Source organism: Phyllobates terribilis, unplaced genomic scaffold (assembly GCF_046119375.1).
Source record: "Phyllobates terribilis strain yellow unplaced genomic scaffold, ASM4611937v1 Scaffold_1__5_contigs__length_1240528914, whole genome shotgun sequence".
Classification (NCBI taxonomy): domain Eukaryota; kingdom Metazoa; phylum Chordata; class Amphibia; order Anura; family Dendrobatidae; genus Phyllobates; species Phyllobates terribilis.
In genome coordinates, this window is record NW_027362761.1 from 157,307,796 (window position 1) to 157,323,205 (window position 15,410).

Here is a 15,410-nt window from a genome sequence, read left to right on the forward strand (position 1 = left end):
GTGCTCCCAGGATTTACTTCCTCCACCCCATCCACTACATGGTTCCCCCCCTCTAGGTGGTTCCCCCTACTCCAGCCAGGGACCAGGGACTGTCCTCTCCCGTAGGAGCAATCTCGCCCTGTCCCCCGGAAATGTGGTGTAGTGAATGCTGGTGTTAGGGTCCTGAGCTGCACTCCTTCCTTACCTGAGAGTGAGGTACCACATCTCTGGGTGAGATGCAGTACCTCTGTGGCGACCGAACCCTCAGGGGCGCCACAGATACATCTAGACTACTGTATACATAACATAGGAGACACTGAGACTGCTGTATAAATGTCACATAGGAGAAACTGAGGGTGCTGTACATACATCACTTAGGAGAAGCTAAGGCCATCTCCTTTTTCTTCCACTTATCAATAAAAAAAATAAAAATATACATATTTGGTATTACTGCATCCAGAAAAGTCCGATCTATCAAAATATAAAATCGATTAAGCCGTTCAGTAAAGGCCATAATGAGAAATAAAAATCAAAACACCACAATGGTTTTCAGGCTCCACAGTAACACAAAAATATGCAATAAGAAGTGATCAAAATACAGCGTGCAGCACAATATTTTATAAATAATAACACCAGCTCACCATGCAAAAAAACAAGCTCCAAACAGCTCCATTCATGATAATATAAAAAAAAGTTACAGAATTTTTTTTTTAAATCATATTATTTTAATTGAATTTTCAAAATGTTTAAATTCAAAAATTCTAAATTTTTAAGCCAATAAGATAGTAAACAATGTATATGTTTGGTATCTCTGTCATCGTACTGACCTGGAGGATAATGTTTCCAGGTCATTTTTATTTCACAATTAATGCCATAAAAACAAAACGTAAAAAACAATGGCAGAAATTTTTTTTCACCACACTTAGAATTGTTTTGCCCATTTTCCCTTATCCATCTTACCATATAGAGTGTCATTCACAACTACAACCTGCCTGCAATAAACAAGCCCTCATATGTCAAGGCCAATGCAAGAATAAAAAAATATGGCTATTTAAAAAAGTAGAGAAAAAAAATGAAAAAGTCTAAATGAAAATTGGCTATGGTTAGAAAAGCTGCACCAAATACTCATTGTGTGAACAGAGCCTTAGACACCATAGCGATTAATGCTGGAAATACGGGCCAGCCTTTCGGGTGATGCACTTTAGTGAGGAATCGCCCTCATTGCATTATACTATATGTGGATTTTAGATCTATTTTTTTTAGCATAAAAACTTTTCTTTCTGTAAATTCCGGATGACTGAGGCCAGACTGCAGGTAGGCAGCTAACGAGGAGCAGAGTCCTTTGTTGGGAGTTGTTCTTTCTGTCCTATTGTGGGAGTGGGAGTGGGAGTGGGAGTGGACCCTCCCCGGTCCCTCATGCAGCCGCAGCAGCTCGTGTTTGCTGAGGGGAAGCCTGATGGGCGTTCTGCAAGCGGTGCACTCATCGCCCGAGACGGGGGCTTGGTCGCACGTCAGCTGCTCTGAAGGCGGTGATTGGTGGAAAGGACATAACGAGGGGGCGTAGCGGAGCAGGCTGGTACATCAGGACAAAGTGATGTGCAGGTGATCGACACTCAGCAACTTTCTTCACAAGTGGGAGGGAGGCCGCTGTGCTGGGCTCATCCCGGGGACACAAGGGCTCCAGCCATCACACAGGGCACAGGTTGGCACCATGCAGAGCTGCAGACGATCCTGGGGGCTGCTGTGCAGATCAGTGACGATGCAGGGCAGAGCGCTAGGGGGTAGCAGGAGAGCCGCCTGGCACCACATCCAGGGGGCTTCTAGGGGCAGCAGCAGCAGGGTCACCCCAGCCCTCAGTGCAGCCCCCAGCAAACAGAGACAGATCGAGCTGCTCTTCCCCAGGCACGATGACTTCTCAGAGAGACACATCGGACCCGGCGACAAGGAGAAGAGGGAGATGCTCCAAACACTTGGCATGGAGGTGAGTGCCTCCATCTGTGCCCACCAGGCTGATAACTAAGTATCTCCAGAGGCTTTATCTGCAGCTGCACCTGAGGGCAATCTATTGTACCACCTGTCCACCTGCTCCTATATATATATATGAGGCAGCACTCCAAGAAATTTAAAAAAAAAAAAAAAAAAAAGGACTTTAATGAGCCCAAAGGCGACGTTTCGGTTCACAGAACCTTTCTCAAGCCAAGACTGTTTGGAGGCTTGGCACCGACTAGTGAGTAATATGAAATGGTGCTGTCTTTTTTATATATATATATATATATATATATATATATATATATATATATATATATATATATATATATATCACTAGTAACCATAATTCCAACAGGTTACTTAAAGGGCTATTCCCACCTCCAAGACCCCATCCCAATATGTAGTAGGTGTTATAATAATAATAATAATATTAGCGAATATCTCCAATTAGAAATGTAGTATAGTTATACTGATAAGCTGTATTGCTTACCCCATGTGCAGGGATCGCAGTAGCTTGGGTATCCATAGTTATGACCACTAACAATTCACTGTCACTACATCAGTGGTCGTAACCTTGGATACCTAAGATACTGCAATGCCTTACATGGGGTAAGTGACAGAGCAATCAGAAAAACTATACTAAATTTCTAATTGGAGGTTTATTATTATTATTATTAATAATAATAATAATAATAATATAATATACTGAGATAGCATCTTGGAGATGGGAATACCCCTTTAGTACTATTTGCTGTGAATAGGTCTGTAGTCTCATTTAGAAGATATTTATTTTACAAGAAAGCACCACTACATCCAGAGGCAGGTACAATGTGATACTGCTTCTTACTTTTTTTTTATTTCGTGACCCATCAGAGCATCGATGACCTAATTGATCAAACGGTTCCATCAAGTATTCGACTGACAAGATCCTTAAAGATGGATGATCAAGTCTGTAAGTTGAACCCTGATTCTCCCGTTTTCTAACCGTTCTGGTTATTCACCTTTTGGAGAGTGAGATGACCCCAGTCACACTTTGCTGAATGTGCGTGTTAATCTGTTTAGAACAGTTTTTAGGGCAGAGGTCTGAGTAAACGTCTCTAGTCTCATTTATCTAGCTACGTCTCCCATGAATATGGTCAGTTCAGCTGTGACCCTGGATTTGTTCCTAGTTTGGAACAGTGCCCTGATTGGTCAATGATGATTTTACTCTCTGCCCATGCTAGTAAATAAGTGTTGACCAGCTTTTGGTCTGCTAGTAATGCACATCCAGTAAATGGTGTAGTCCATTCTTTTACCTGTTGCTTTAATGTTCATTTCCGAGCCTCTGTTCATTCCGTTTCTCAGCTCTACCATGCCAGCCACCTACTCAAATCATACCGGTCTTCTATGTGGCCTGGAAGTCCATCACCTGTATACATACCTGGTGTTTGATCTGGGCAGTCTAGTGCGAGTCACGTGGTACGGCTGAGAAACAGGCTCCTCTCTGGAGTAAAGCACCAAATAAGACTATAAACACTACTATATCTTGGGTGTTTATTCTTGAACTAAAAGAAAAATAAAGGGGTTGTCTAGTTACAAATTCTATGTGGCCATAGGCTTTCAGAACTATAACTATAAAGTAGTTATCACAGCTGTTGCGCGCCTTCCCCCACGTCAAACAACTGACTTATTTTATAAATCTGCAACCCTATGGCCACATAACATTTGAAACATGGAAAGTCCATGGCATTATGATAATCATAGGATCAATAGACATGTGAATGAATAAAGCGAGGTGTTTCCATATCATTGAGTATGAACACCACCAAGTACACACACTTGCACACCTTGGCATCATTTCAGTCAGGTTCTTGATGGTTGTCTGAGGAATGTTCTGCCATGCTGACTGCAAATCGTCAAGATGCTGTCTGTTCTCTTTGCGATTGCTGATTAATGACATCCCGGATGTGCTCAATGGGAGACAAGTCCAGAGACTCTGTAGGCCACAGTAGCACGGTTGGGCCACGCAGGCTGCTTACAGTAGCACGGGCAGCATGTGGCCTGGTGTTGTCTTGTTGAAAAAACTGCTCCTAGGTGACTTTAATACTACCTTGTGAAGGCCTCACCATGTCGTTGCCCACATGGTCTCCAGATATCATTCCATCCAGGAGAAAAACAGGGTTCATCACTGAAGAAACCTGATCTTGACTGCAGTCTTGCTCTGCACCATGATGGTTATTGAAGGCAGTGGCTTGAGGTCAATGGAACACCTGGACATCCAAATCATAGCCCAATGTTGTAAAAAAATGTCTTCTGATAGTTTGTGTAGACGCCCATTGATGTCTCCGGCTTGGTGTATGACTACTAATTTCACTTGCAATACGGAATGGATCACCTCATGCATTTCTTCAAATATGATAAAACCACGTGGGCAATGCCTTTATGGGGCAACATCACACTGGTTCTACTCCTGGGATTATGGTGTCGAGTGGCATAATGTATGGTAACTGGAACCCTCCATTCCAGGTGCACTAATAGCTTGGTATCACATTGATTTGCTAGTGAAACCATTGGTACAACCACTTCTCAAAGTGCCCCAAGAGCCACCTTTCAACACCACGCCAGGACGCGTGTTTCTTGATCTGTGAGGAGCCTACGTGGCTCAAACCTGCTACTAGAGTCTGCATTGTTTCTGGACTTGTTCCCCATTGATCACATCTGGAATGTCTTGGGTTGGTAATTGCAAAGGGAGCTGCCAGCAGCAGATCTTGACTATTTGTGTGGCAGAACACTCCTAAGACAACAATTAATAACCTTATTGGTTGGTAAGGCATCTAAGTGTGTGGCTTTCAGAACTGAAGCTGAATAACCTAAGATGTTTGGAAATTTTTATTTTTTTTTTTTCTCCTCCATAGGAACTAGCACTTCTATTGGCCAGTGTTCGATCTGTCACGCACAGAATGAAATTGCATTCATCTGAGTATAGTCGTTGTGTGTAAAATTCAGTTACTTACACTTTCTATAAAAGGCTGTAATACATTGTATATAAATTGAACTAAATCTTATCTTGACATGTTAAAGATAGTCTTTGCAGAATGAAGTATTGGTATTCCTTCCATGTTAAATCTCAGATCACTGTTGCTTAGCAATTAATCTAGATGTGTGGTTAAACTGGGCTGGCGGTGGGGCTGGTGACCACTAACAGAGCTTTGTCTGTTCATGCTGACCCGTTCTTCATGTACCCTGGCTTACATTGAGTTTTTGCCCTTTGTTCTGTTCTGAATATCCCCAGCAGGCCGTGCACCCAGTAGTGTCCCCGTCCCTCACTGCTGGTATTTATTGCTGTATAGTTGCTGGGACTTTTCCCCTGAAAGGTTACATTCTTCCGTCATATCTTCATACTGGTTTCTCTAGATTTGGCACAGTATGTACATGTTTAGATCAGCTGATTAAATGAAGGAGAATATAAAGTACATAGAGAGATGATTGATCTGAGTCCCCATCTGCATCATGAAGAATGTAAATGGCCGTGATGGTTTTGCCGTCTCCTCCCCCCCCCACCCGTTTATGTATAGTGGACAGATCATTATTTTCGGCCCATGCTGCTAATTGTTGTGGTTTCCTGCTGGCTCCCTCCATGAGACACTTGTCCCCCTGCTGCTGATTCCTTTCCTGTGTAATTGCACATTGCTGCTGGAGTGCAAACTTTAAACTCATTTAGTTTCTGACCAGTTCAATCTGGCTGGCTCAGGATGACATCAGTGAATTGCTGAAGCACAGTAGAAAGTCTGAATTGTAACTATTGTGCTATGAGACTGGCACATAAGCAATGGAGGGAAAACCCTTTCCCTACTGCATGTTAAAAGAAAATCTTTTGTGCTTGATTTTTAATAAATAAACCTGCAGGAATTTTTTGTATAACTTTTTTTTTTCTTTCACCTTCCTCCATCCCCCTTACTTATGCCTTTGCTCACAATTGTAAACTCCTATGGTCCCTGGTTCAAAATTTGGACATGGGTCCCCACCAGCATGTTGGCCAGATGTATAGGTAACATTCTAGATCCTATAATGGGGGAGGAGGTAAAGGTCTCCTGTAAAGAATATATACAATTTCAATAAAAATCATTTGCTAAGTAACACTTCTAAATTGTAGTCCTATAGATAACAAATATCATGATACTGTTAACTGAACAAGTCTGTTATTCCAAAACTAATATTACCAATAATAAACCAACATAAAAAGGCCAAATCCCACTACACAATGACCATATATTATTATTACCACATGGTATCTGAGTATACCCACCAGTGTGTGTGTTTTTTCTCCATACCCAATACTTCCAATGGGTGAAAAAATGTTGAAAGTGATATGCCTATCTTTCAAAAAAAAAAAAAAAGCATGCAAAGCACCCCCCCCCCCCCCCCAAAAAAAATAAAATGTGCTTGAGATTTCTCGAATTTCAGACTTTGCTAGGACTGAAGCTGAAAGTTTTCATCAAACGCTGAAAAATAGCCATGTGTGAACCTGCTTGGCATTCTGGTTTCCACGCACTTTTCAAAAAAAATTCCAATAAGTTAAATGGCTCACTCTTAAATAGTCCCATGTTGGTTTTACAAAATCTGTTTTCGCATGCTTGACGTGCCCTCGTCTCGCTCATTTCCCGCGCATGCGCAGAGCATTAGAAGCCCTTCTTTTCTTGTTGTTCTCTGCAGTGTTCTAATGCGTAGCACGCCGGGGAGTCAGTGAGTCACTGCCGAGAACAACAGGGACAGGAGAAAAAGTGCTCCTAATGCTCTGCGCATGTGCGAGAAATGAGCGAGACAAGGGGGGGGGGGGGGGCATGCTAAATAAACAGGAGGGGATTTCTTGGCGTCTGGGGGACGCCAAGCATGTGAAAATAAATTTTGTAAAACTACTTTTCTCTGCAATCAGACCACTATTATGAGCCATACAGGTATGTATAGATTTACTTTTCTATAACCTGTATTCCCATAGTAGAGGTCTGAAATCTCCCAGGGGTGACAGATTCCCTTTTAAATTAGATATCTGAATCACGTCATTCTGCGATTTAGATCAACCCCCAATGTAAGTGTTCAGCATAGAGTGCAGGAAAAAATGTGATCCAAAATATTATGTCAAATGATCCCAATAAGAGCTTCAACTCAATCCACAAAAAAAAGTCCCCACTTAGGTCCGTAATATGTTCATGGAAATATAGGGGGCTTCCATGTTACTGGTAACACTAAGGTTCTGGAGAAGCGCTATGGCTCCTCGCCCCCAAAAGAAATCAAGCAAATTCTACATTCCCAAATCCAAATGCCGCCCCCCCCCCCCTCCCTTCGGAGCCCAGTGTGCCTAAACCTTATTTAGCGACCATATGTTTCGCATTTCTGTAGTGATGGGAGCCAACCTAATTTACGGGTGCATGTTTCTGGAAAACTCACATAAGTTAAATCCTCACTACACCGGTAAATAAAGCAAAGTATTTCCCAATTACATGTAGGGAGGCTATTGGCGCACTCAGAAGAAATTGCACAACAGACTGAGGCCGTGGTTCACCCCCCCCCCCCCCCATATATCTCTATCTCTAATTTCCATCCTCACTACACCCCTAAATGAATTCATTGGGGGTATAGTTTGTAAAATGGGGTCACTTATAGAGGGGTAGTCTTTGATGTTCTGACATTTCATTGGCAGAGCCCCCTGTGGCTTGGTACCCTCAAACCATTCTTGCAAAATCTGCACTTTGCACTGTGCCTCAAGTAACTTTCGACCACATATGAGGTATTGACGTATTCAGGAGAAGTTGCGTAACAAATTGTATTGTTGATTATCTCCTTTTATCCCTTTTTAAAATGGAAAAACTTGGGGCCAAAGCAACTTTATTCGTGGAAAAACTGGCAATTTTCCAATGTTATATAATTCTGTGAATCGCCTGAGGGTTAAAAATTCTCACTACACCCCTAGATAAATTCCTTGAGAGCCGTAGTTTCCAAAATGGGGTTACTTTTGGGGATTTCTGCTATTTTGGCATGTCAGGGGCTCTTCAAATGTGACATGGCATCTGCAAACTATTCCAGCCAAAATTGAGCTCCAGAATTCATTTGGTGCTCCTCCTCTTCCGAAGCCCTGCCGTGCGCCCAAACTGTAGTTTTCCACCACATATGGGGTATCTGTGTACTCTGGAGAAATTGTACAGTTCATTTTCTTCTGTTGCCCTTTCAAAAAATTTGGGCCTAAAGCAACATTATGGGAAAAATGAAAACCTTTTTCATTTTTTTTTTTTTTTTTTTTTTTTTTTTTTTTTTTTTTTCCACATTGCTTTAATTACATGTGGTTTTGAGCACCTTAACTGGGGGCAGTCTTTAAAATGGTGTCACTTTTGTGTATTTTCTGTTAGACCAGCCCCTCAGTTATTTCAAATGTGATGTGGTCTTTTTTTTAACTTCCTAACAAATTGTTTAAAAAATGATGCTGATGTAGAATAGACATGTGGAAAATGTTATCCATTTTGTGTGGTTAACTATTTTGTTTAAGGGTAAAAAAAAAAAAAAAAAAAAAAAAAAAAATCAAAGTTTTGAAAATTTTAATTTTGTCAACTCTTCAATATTATTCCTAAAATAAACGCAAATCGCATTGCTGAAAATTCTCAGAATCCATGTTAAAGTGTTCCAGAATTATTATCTCCATAAAGTGACCGTGCTGAGGAAGGTGAAAACAGGTTCAGAGGTGAAGGAGTTACGGCACACGTACAGAGGGCTGAAATATTTGCTGCAAACTTGCATGAAGAATGATTTAAAAGGATGTGCCCATTATTTACATTACAATCTGTGGGGATTTCCACAATAAAAACTTACATTCTATGGATTTAAAACATGTGGAATTGTTCAAATCTGCAGTAGGTTAGTTACAGAACTGGACATGTGAGACTTGGGCCACGTGACTAGTACTGTAAGATGCTGTGAACTTTTCTTGAGAACTCTTAGGCTACGGTCCCATGATGAGTATTTGAGGGTTTTTTTTTTTTTTTTTTTTTGTAGAATTTATTCACCAACTAGGTTATTGCATTATGTTTGAGAGCCCCTTAAACGCACTACAGGTCATTTTATAGAAGCATAAAAAAAAATGGGTATGAGATTTTGTTACATTCACTCTGCAGGAACTGTAATGTTTCTTTTTTTGTGTAGAGAAAAGACGCAGCACCAAACACCGTAAATAATCATCATAGGGACTTGGCCTTAGGGCTCACTGAGATTCCTGATTTTGACTAACACTTGGATCAATATCGGACATATGAACAGTACCATACACTACACTAGGTGCCAGTTCTATTTGTGGAAAACAGTTCAAATGAGATTTAAGAAAAAAGGTAGTCTAAATAAGCCCTTAAAAAAAAAAAAAAAAAAACAACAATTTTTCTGTGAGTACCAAACCTAAAGTCTTATGGATATTTAAAACTCTTGTGTGCAAATAAAGGTGTTGTCTCGTCGTGTATGTCATAAATATACCTATACAGTATCCATTTTAAAGGTTTGAACACGCCTGTTCATGAAATGGTTTTCTTTGTTCTTGTTGAAACTTGTGTTAACCAGAGTCACTGAAGGTAGTACAACCACATGGCAACAAGGAGTAACCTAGTTTTTAAGGTTGAAGGAAGACTAAGTCCATCTAGTTCAACCCATAGCCTAACATATTGATCCAGAGGAAGGCAAAAAACAACAAACAAACAAAAAAAAAAAACATGTGGCAAACACTAAGCTCCACATTGGGGGGGGGAAAAAATTCCTTCCTGACTCCACATACGGCAATCAGACTAGTTCCCTGGATCAACGCCCTATCAAGGAATCTAGTATATATAACCTGTAATATTATACTTTTCAAGAAAGGCATCCATGCCCTTCTTAAATTTTAGTAGTGAATCACTCATTACAACATCATGCGGCAGAGAGTTCTATAGTCTCACTGCTCTTACAGTAAAGAATCCGCGCCTGTGATTATGATTAAACCTTCTTTCCTCCAGACGTAGAAGATGCCCCCTTGTCCCCGTCTCAGGCCTCAGAGTAAAAAGATCATTAGAAAGGTCTTTGTACTGTCCCCCCCCCCCCATATAATTTTACATAGTAATAAGATCACCCCTTTGTTTTTCCAGACTAAATAACCCCAAGTGTAATAACCTGTCTTGGTATTGCAGACCCCCCCCCAGTCCTCTAATAATCTTGGTCGCTCTGCACCCGCTCTGGTTCAGCTATGTCTTTCTTATACACCGGAGACCAGAACTGTACACAGTATTCTAAGTGTGGTCGCACTAATGACTTGTATAGAGGTAAAATTATGTTCTCGTCATGAGCATCTATGCCTCTTTTAATGCATCCCATTATCTTTTTTGCCTTTGCAGCAGCTGCCTGACACTGGTCACCAAACGTGACCTTCCACCAATACCCCCAGGTCTTTTTCAGTGACCGTTTTGCCTAGTGTGTTACAATTAAGCATAGAATTATACATTTTATTTCCTCTGCCCAAGTGTATTACCTTACATTTATCCCCATTAAAGCTCATTTGCCATTTATTAGCCCAAGCTTCTAGTTTACATAGATCCTCCTGTAATATAAAATTGTCCTCCTCTGTATTGATTACCCTGCAGAGTTTAGTGTCATCTGCAAATATTGAAATATTACTCTGTATGCCCCCTACAAGGTCATTAATAAATATGTTAAAAAGAAGCAGGCCCAATACTGACCCCTGTGGTACCCCACTGTTAACTGTGACCCAGTCTGAGTGTGTTCCATTAATAACCACTTTGTAAGTGGGTTAAGAACTGGCTCGGTGATAGAAAACATATATTTTCCCCTATCCCCGTTGTTCTCATTTTATGTATCAACCTTTTGTGTGGAACCGTATCAAAAGCTTTCGAAAAGTCCATATACACAACATCCACTGCATTTCCTTGGTCCAGTCCGGAACTTACCTCTTCATAAAAGCTGATCAGATTAGATTGACCGGAACGGTCCCTCGTAAACCCACGTTGATATTGGGTCATGACATTATTCTTCTTCAGATACTCTAGTATAGCATCTCTTAGAAAACCCTCCAGGATTTTACCCACAGTAGAGGTTAAGCTTACTGGCCTATAATTTCCAAGTTCGGTTTTTGTCCCCTTTTTTTGAATATTGGCACCACATTTGCTATACGCCAGTCCTGTGGTACAGACCCTGTTATTATGGAATCTTGAAAGATTAAAAATAATGGTCTATCTATGACGTTACTTAATTCCTGCAGTACTCGTGGGTGTATCCCATCCTGGCCCAGGGATGTCAACTTTAGTGATTTTTTTAGACGCCGCCGTACTTCCTGCTGGGTTAAGCATGTGACATTTAATGGAGAATTTTTGTTATCACTGATCATGTTTTCTGTCATGCGATTTTTCTTGTGTAACTACTCTTGATAAAAAAATCATTTAGCATATTGGCTTTTTGCTCATCCACCATTTCACCCAGACTATTTTTGAGGGGGCCAACACTATAATTTTTTTGTTTCTTGCTATATATGAAGTTAAAGATTATTTTTACTTTCTCTGGCAATGAGTCTCATTGCCTCAATCTTTGCTGCCTTGATTTAGTTTTTACAGAATTTATCTAATTTTCTGCATTTATTTAATGCCTCATCACTACCTACTTGCTTTAGTTCTCTAAATGTTTTCTTTTTGTCACTTATTGCGCCCCTTACTGCTCTAGTTAGCCATAGTGGTTTCCTCCTATTTCTAGCATGTTTATTCCCATATATATTGTGCACCGGTCCTATTCAGGATGCTAATAAATGTCTCCCATTTGCTTTGTGTAGTTTTATGTCTCAGGATATCGTCCCAGTTTATTGCACTAAGATTATCTCTCAACCATTGGAAATTTGCATTCCTGAAGTTTAGTGTCCTTGTAATCCCTCTACAACACATCTTCTTATTAAAGGATACATGAAAGCTTATTTTGTGATCACTATTACCCAAGTGACCCCCAACTCGTATATTTGATATGCAGTCTGGCCTGTTGGTTAATATTAGTTCTAGCCGTGCCCCCCTTCTTGCTGGGTCCTGAACCAGTTGTGCAAGGTAATTGTCTCTCATAGTTGTCAAAAACCTATTACCTTTGCTTGAACTACAGGTTTCTGTCCCCCCCCCCCAATGTATTTCAGGGTAGTTCAAGTCCCCCATATTAGTGTAAATGCATTTTATGCATCTCTCTCTGTACCTCTATTCCTTCTTACTATATTGAGTTTTTTAACCACACCCCCAATGTTTTTATTTGTGCCCAGATCACTATCTTCCCCACCTATAAAATGAATACCCCCCCCCTCAATCCCTAGTTTAAACACTCCTCCAACCTTCTAGCCATTTTCTCCCCCAGCACAGCTGCACCTTCCCCATTGAGGTGCAGCCCGTCCCTAGCGTAAAACCTGTAGCCTACTGAGAAGTCGGCACAGTTCTCCAGGAACCCAAACCCTTCCTTCCTACACCAATTCCTGAGCCACTTATTTATCTCCCTAATCTCCCGTTGTCTCTCTGGCGTGGCATGTGGTACAGGCAGTATTTCAGAGAATACCACCTTGGAGGTCCTTGCTTTAAGCCTAATACCCTGAAATCATCTTTAAGGACCTTCTACCTACCTCTAAGGCTATGTGCCCACGTTGCATTTATGAAGCAGAAAATTTCTGCTTCATTTCTGCAAGTCCTCTCCCGGAAAAAACGCATGCGGAATTCCGCACGCGTTTTTCGCGCGTTTATCACGCGTTTTCCACATGCGGAATTGCCTTGCGTTTTTTATGCATTGGACAAAGGCAATTCTGCTTGCGGAAACGCAAAATTAAATGACATGCTGCGGATTTTTGAACGCAGCATAAACGCTGCGGAAAAATCCGCAGCATGTGCATAGAACTTGCGGAATCCCATTGGGGACCATGGGGTGCGGGTTACCAAGCGTTTTACAAGCGTTTCCGCTGCGGAAATTCCGCATCAAAAACGCTTGAAAAACGCTACGTGGGCACACAGCCTAACTTTGTCATTTGTGCCAATGTGCACAATGACCGCTGGGTCCTCACCAGCCACTCCCAGTAATCTGTCAACCCAATCAGCGATGTGCCGGACTCGAGCACCAGGTAGGCTGCACACTGTTCGACGATCCCTGTCTTTGTGACAGATTGCCCTATCTGTTCCCCTAATAATTGAGTCCCCTACTACCAGCACCTGCCTGGCCTGCCCTGCTCTCCTATCCCCCCCCCCTTACTGGAGCTGACACTCCTCCTGCTTTCAGAGGACATGCCTTGCTGCAGCAGTGCTACCCCTGTACTGACACCCCCCTCATCTGCCAACTTTGAAAACTTAATGGGGTGTGCCAGAACAGGACTAGCCTCCCTGGCACTCTTCCCTCTACCCCTCCCCCCCCCCCCCCTCTAACTGTCACCCAACTAGCAGCCTCACTGTCCTGCAGCTCCATACAATCCTCCCCCCCACATCTACCCCAATGTGCAGCTGCTCAGTGAGCAGGAGACTCCTTTCCATATTGTCAATGGATCTGTGTTCTCAGCTGCTCATTTAGATCCGGTACCTGGGCTTCCAAACGCACAACGTGCTCACATCTCGCACAGCAGTATGCACCCACAACCGGCTGTTCAAGGATTGCATACATGTGGCAAGATGTACACTGGATAGCATTGTCAATAATGCTGCTCCTTTCCTAATGGGGATTGCACTAGACAGAAATGTTAAGTAAAAAGAAATGTAACGAATTAATAAAATACAGACAGCAATTCAGTCCAAATTCCTCCCTTCCAAACTCCCTGAATCACAAGTTACACACTTACTTCTGTTTGCACTTACACTCCGGTCACACTCGCTAAGGAAGAAGATTTAAAGGTGTGTGTTTGTTTTGTTTTTTCCCTTTAGCAGCAATCCAACCTACAGCTCAATGCACTTCCAAAGGAAGTAAAGATTATTAGTATTTTATTATAGCGTCATTTATTCCATGACGCTTTTACATGTGAAAAGGGGTATACATAGCAAAAACAATTACAATAATCTTGAACACAATGTGACAGCGTCTGGTACAGGAGGAGCGAGGACCCTGCCCGCGAGGGCTCACAATCTACAAGGGATGGGTGAGGGTAGAGCTGGTCATGCAGCGATATGGTGGAGCGGTGGTTACTGCAGGTTGTAGGCTTGTCGGAAGTGGGTCTTCAGGCTCCTTTTTGAAGGTTTCCACGGTTGACGAGAGTCTGATGTGTTGGAGTAGAGAGTTCCAGAATAGGGGGGGGAAGCACGGGAGAAATCTTGTATGCGATTGTGGGAGGAGGAGATAAGAGGGGAGTAGAGAACAAGATCTTGTGAGGATCAGAGGTTGCGTGCAGGTATGTAACGGGAGACTAGGTCAGAGATATATGGAGGAGACAGGTTGTGGATGGCTTTGTATGCCATGGTTAGGGTTTTGAACTGGAGTCTCTGAGCAATAGGGAGCCAGTGAAGAGATTGACAGGGGGGACAGGTGGATTAGTCAGGCAGCAGAGTTTAGGATAGATTGGAGGGGTGCGAAAGTGTTGGAAGGGAGGCCACAGCAGGAGGTTGCAGTAATCAAGGCTGAAGATGATGAGGGCGTGCACTAGCGTTTTTGCAGATTCATGATTGAGGAATGTGCGGATCCGGGAGATGTTTCTGAGTTTGAGTCGGCAGGAAGTGGAAAGGGCTTGGATATGTGGTTTGAAGGAGAGATCGGAGTCCAGGGTTACCCCAAGGCAGCGAGCTTGAGGGACTGGGGAGAGTGGGCAGCCATTGACGTTGATAGGTCTGTTGGGGGTGTTGAATGAGATGGTGGAAAGATGATTAATTCTGTTTTGTCCATATTAAGTTTTAGAAATCTAGCAGAGAAGAAGGATGAAATAGCAGACAGACATTGCGGGATTTTGGTTAGTAAGGAGGTGATATGTGGTCCAGAGAGCTAGATCGGTGTGTCATCAGCATAGAGGTGATAATGAAAGCCATGAGACTCTCTATGAGCTGTCCCAGGCCTAAGGTGTAGATGGAGAAGAGTAGGGGTCCTAGAACTGAACCTTGGGGGACACCGACAGATAGGAGGTGAGGAGGTGGTGTGTGAGTGGAAGACACTGAATGTCCTGTCTGTTAGGTATGAAGAGATCCAGGATAGGGCCAAGTCTGTGATGCCGAGAGATGAGAGTTTGCAGTAAGAGGGAATGGTCCACTGTGTCGAAGGTAGATGATGGGTCTAGGAGGAGGAGGGCAGAGTAGTGCCGCTTGGATTTGGTGGTTAGTAGGTCGTTGGTGACTTTAGTCAGTGCAATTTCAGTAGAATGGTGCGGTATGGAAATGAGGAGTAAAGAAACACATGTGAAATAAATTAGAAGTGTTTTAATCTTAGATTCCTTAAAGTTACTCCCCACCCCTTTGCTCTGATCTCTTTATACCCCA

The 15,410-nt window shown here is 42.3% G+C and overlaps 1 protein-coding gene across 1 annotated transcript in view; it reads left to right on the forward strand.

The window, feature by feature from the left end:
- The first annotated feature begins 1,526 nt into the window (after positions 1-1,526).
- GLDC (glycine decarboxylase) overlaps positions 1,527-15,410 on the forward strand; it is a 48,189-nt gene continuing 34,305 nt past the window's right edge. The window contains exons 1-2 of the mRNA XM_073668857.1: positions 1,527-1,960; positions 2,842-2,920. Of these exons, the coding sequence (XP_073524958.1) occupies positions 1,691-1,960; positions 2,842-2,920 (349 nt within the window). The 5' untranslated portion in view covers positions 1,527-1,690. The remainder of the gene's footprint in view (positions 1,961-2,841; positions 2,921-15,410) is intronic.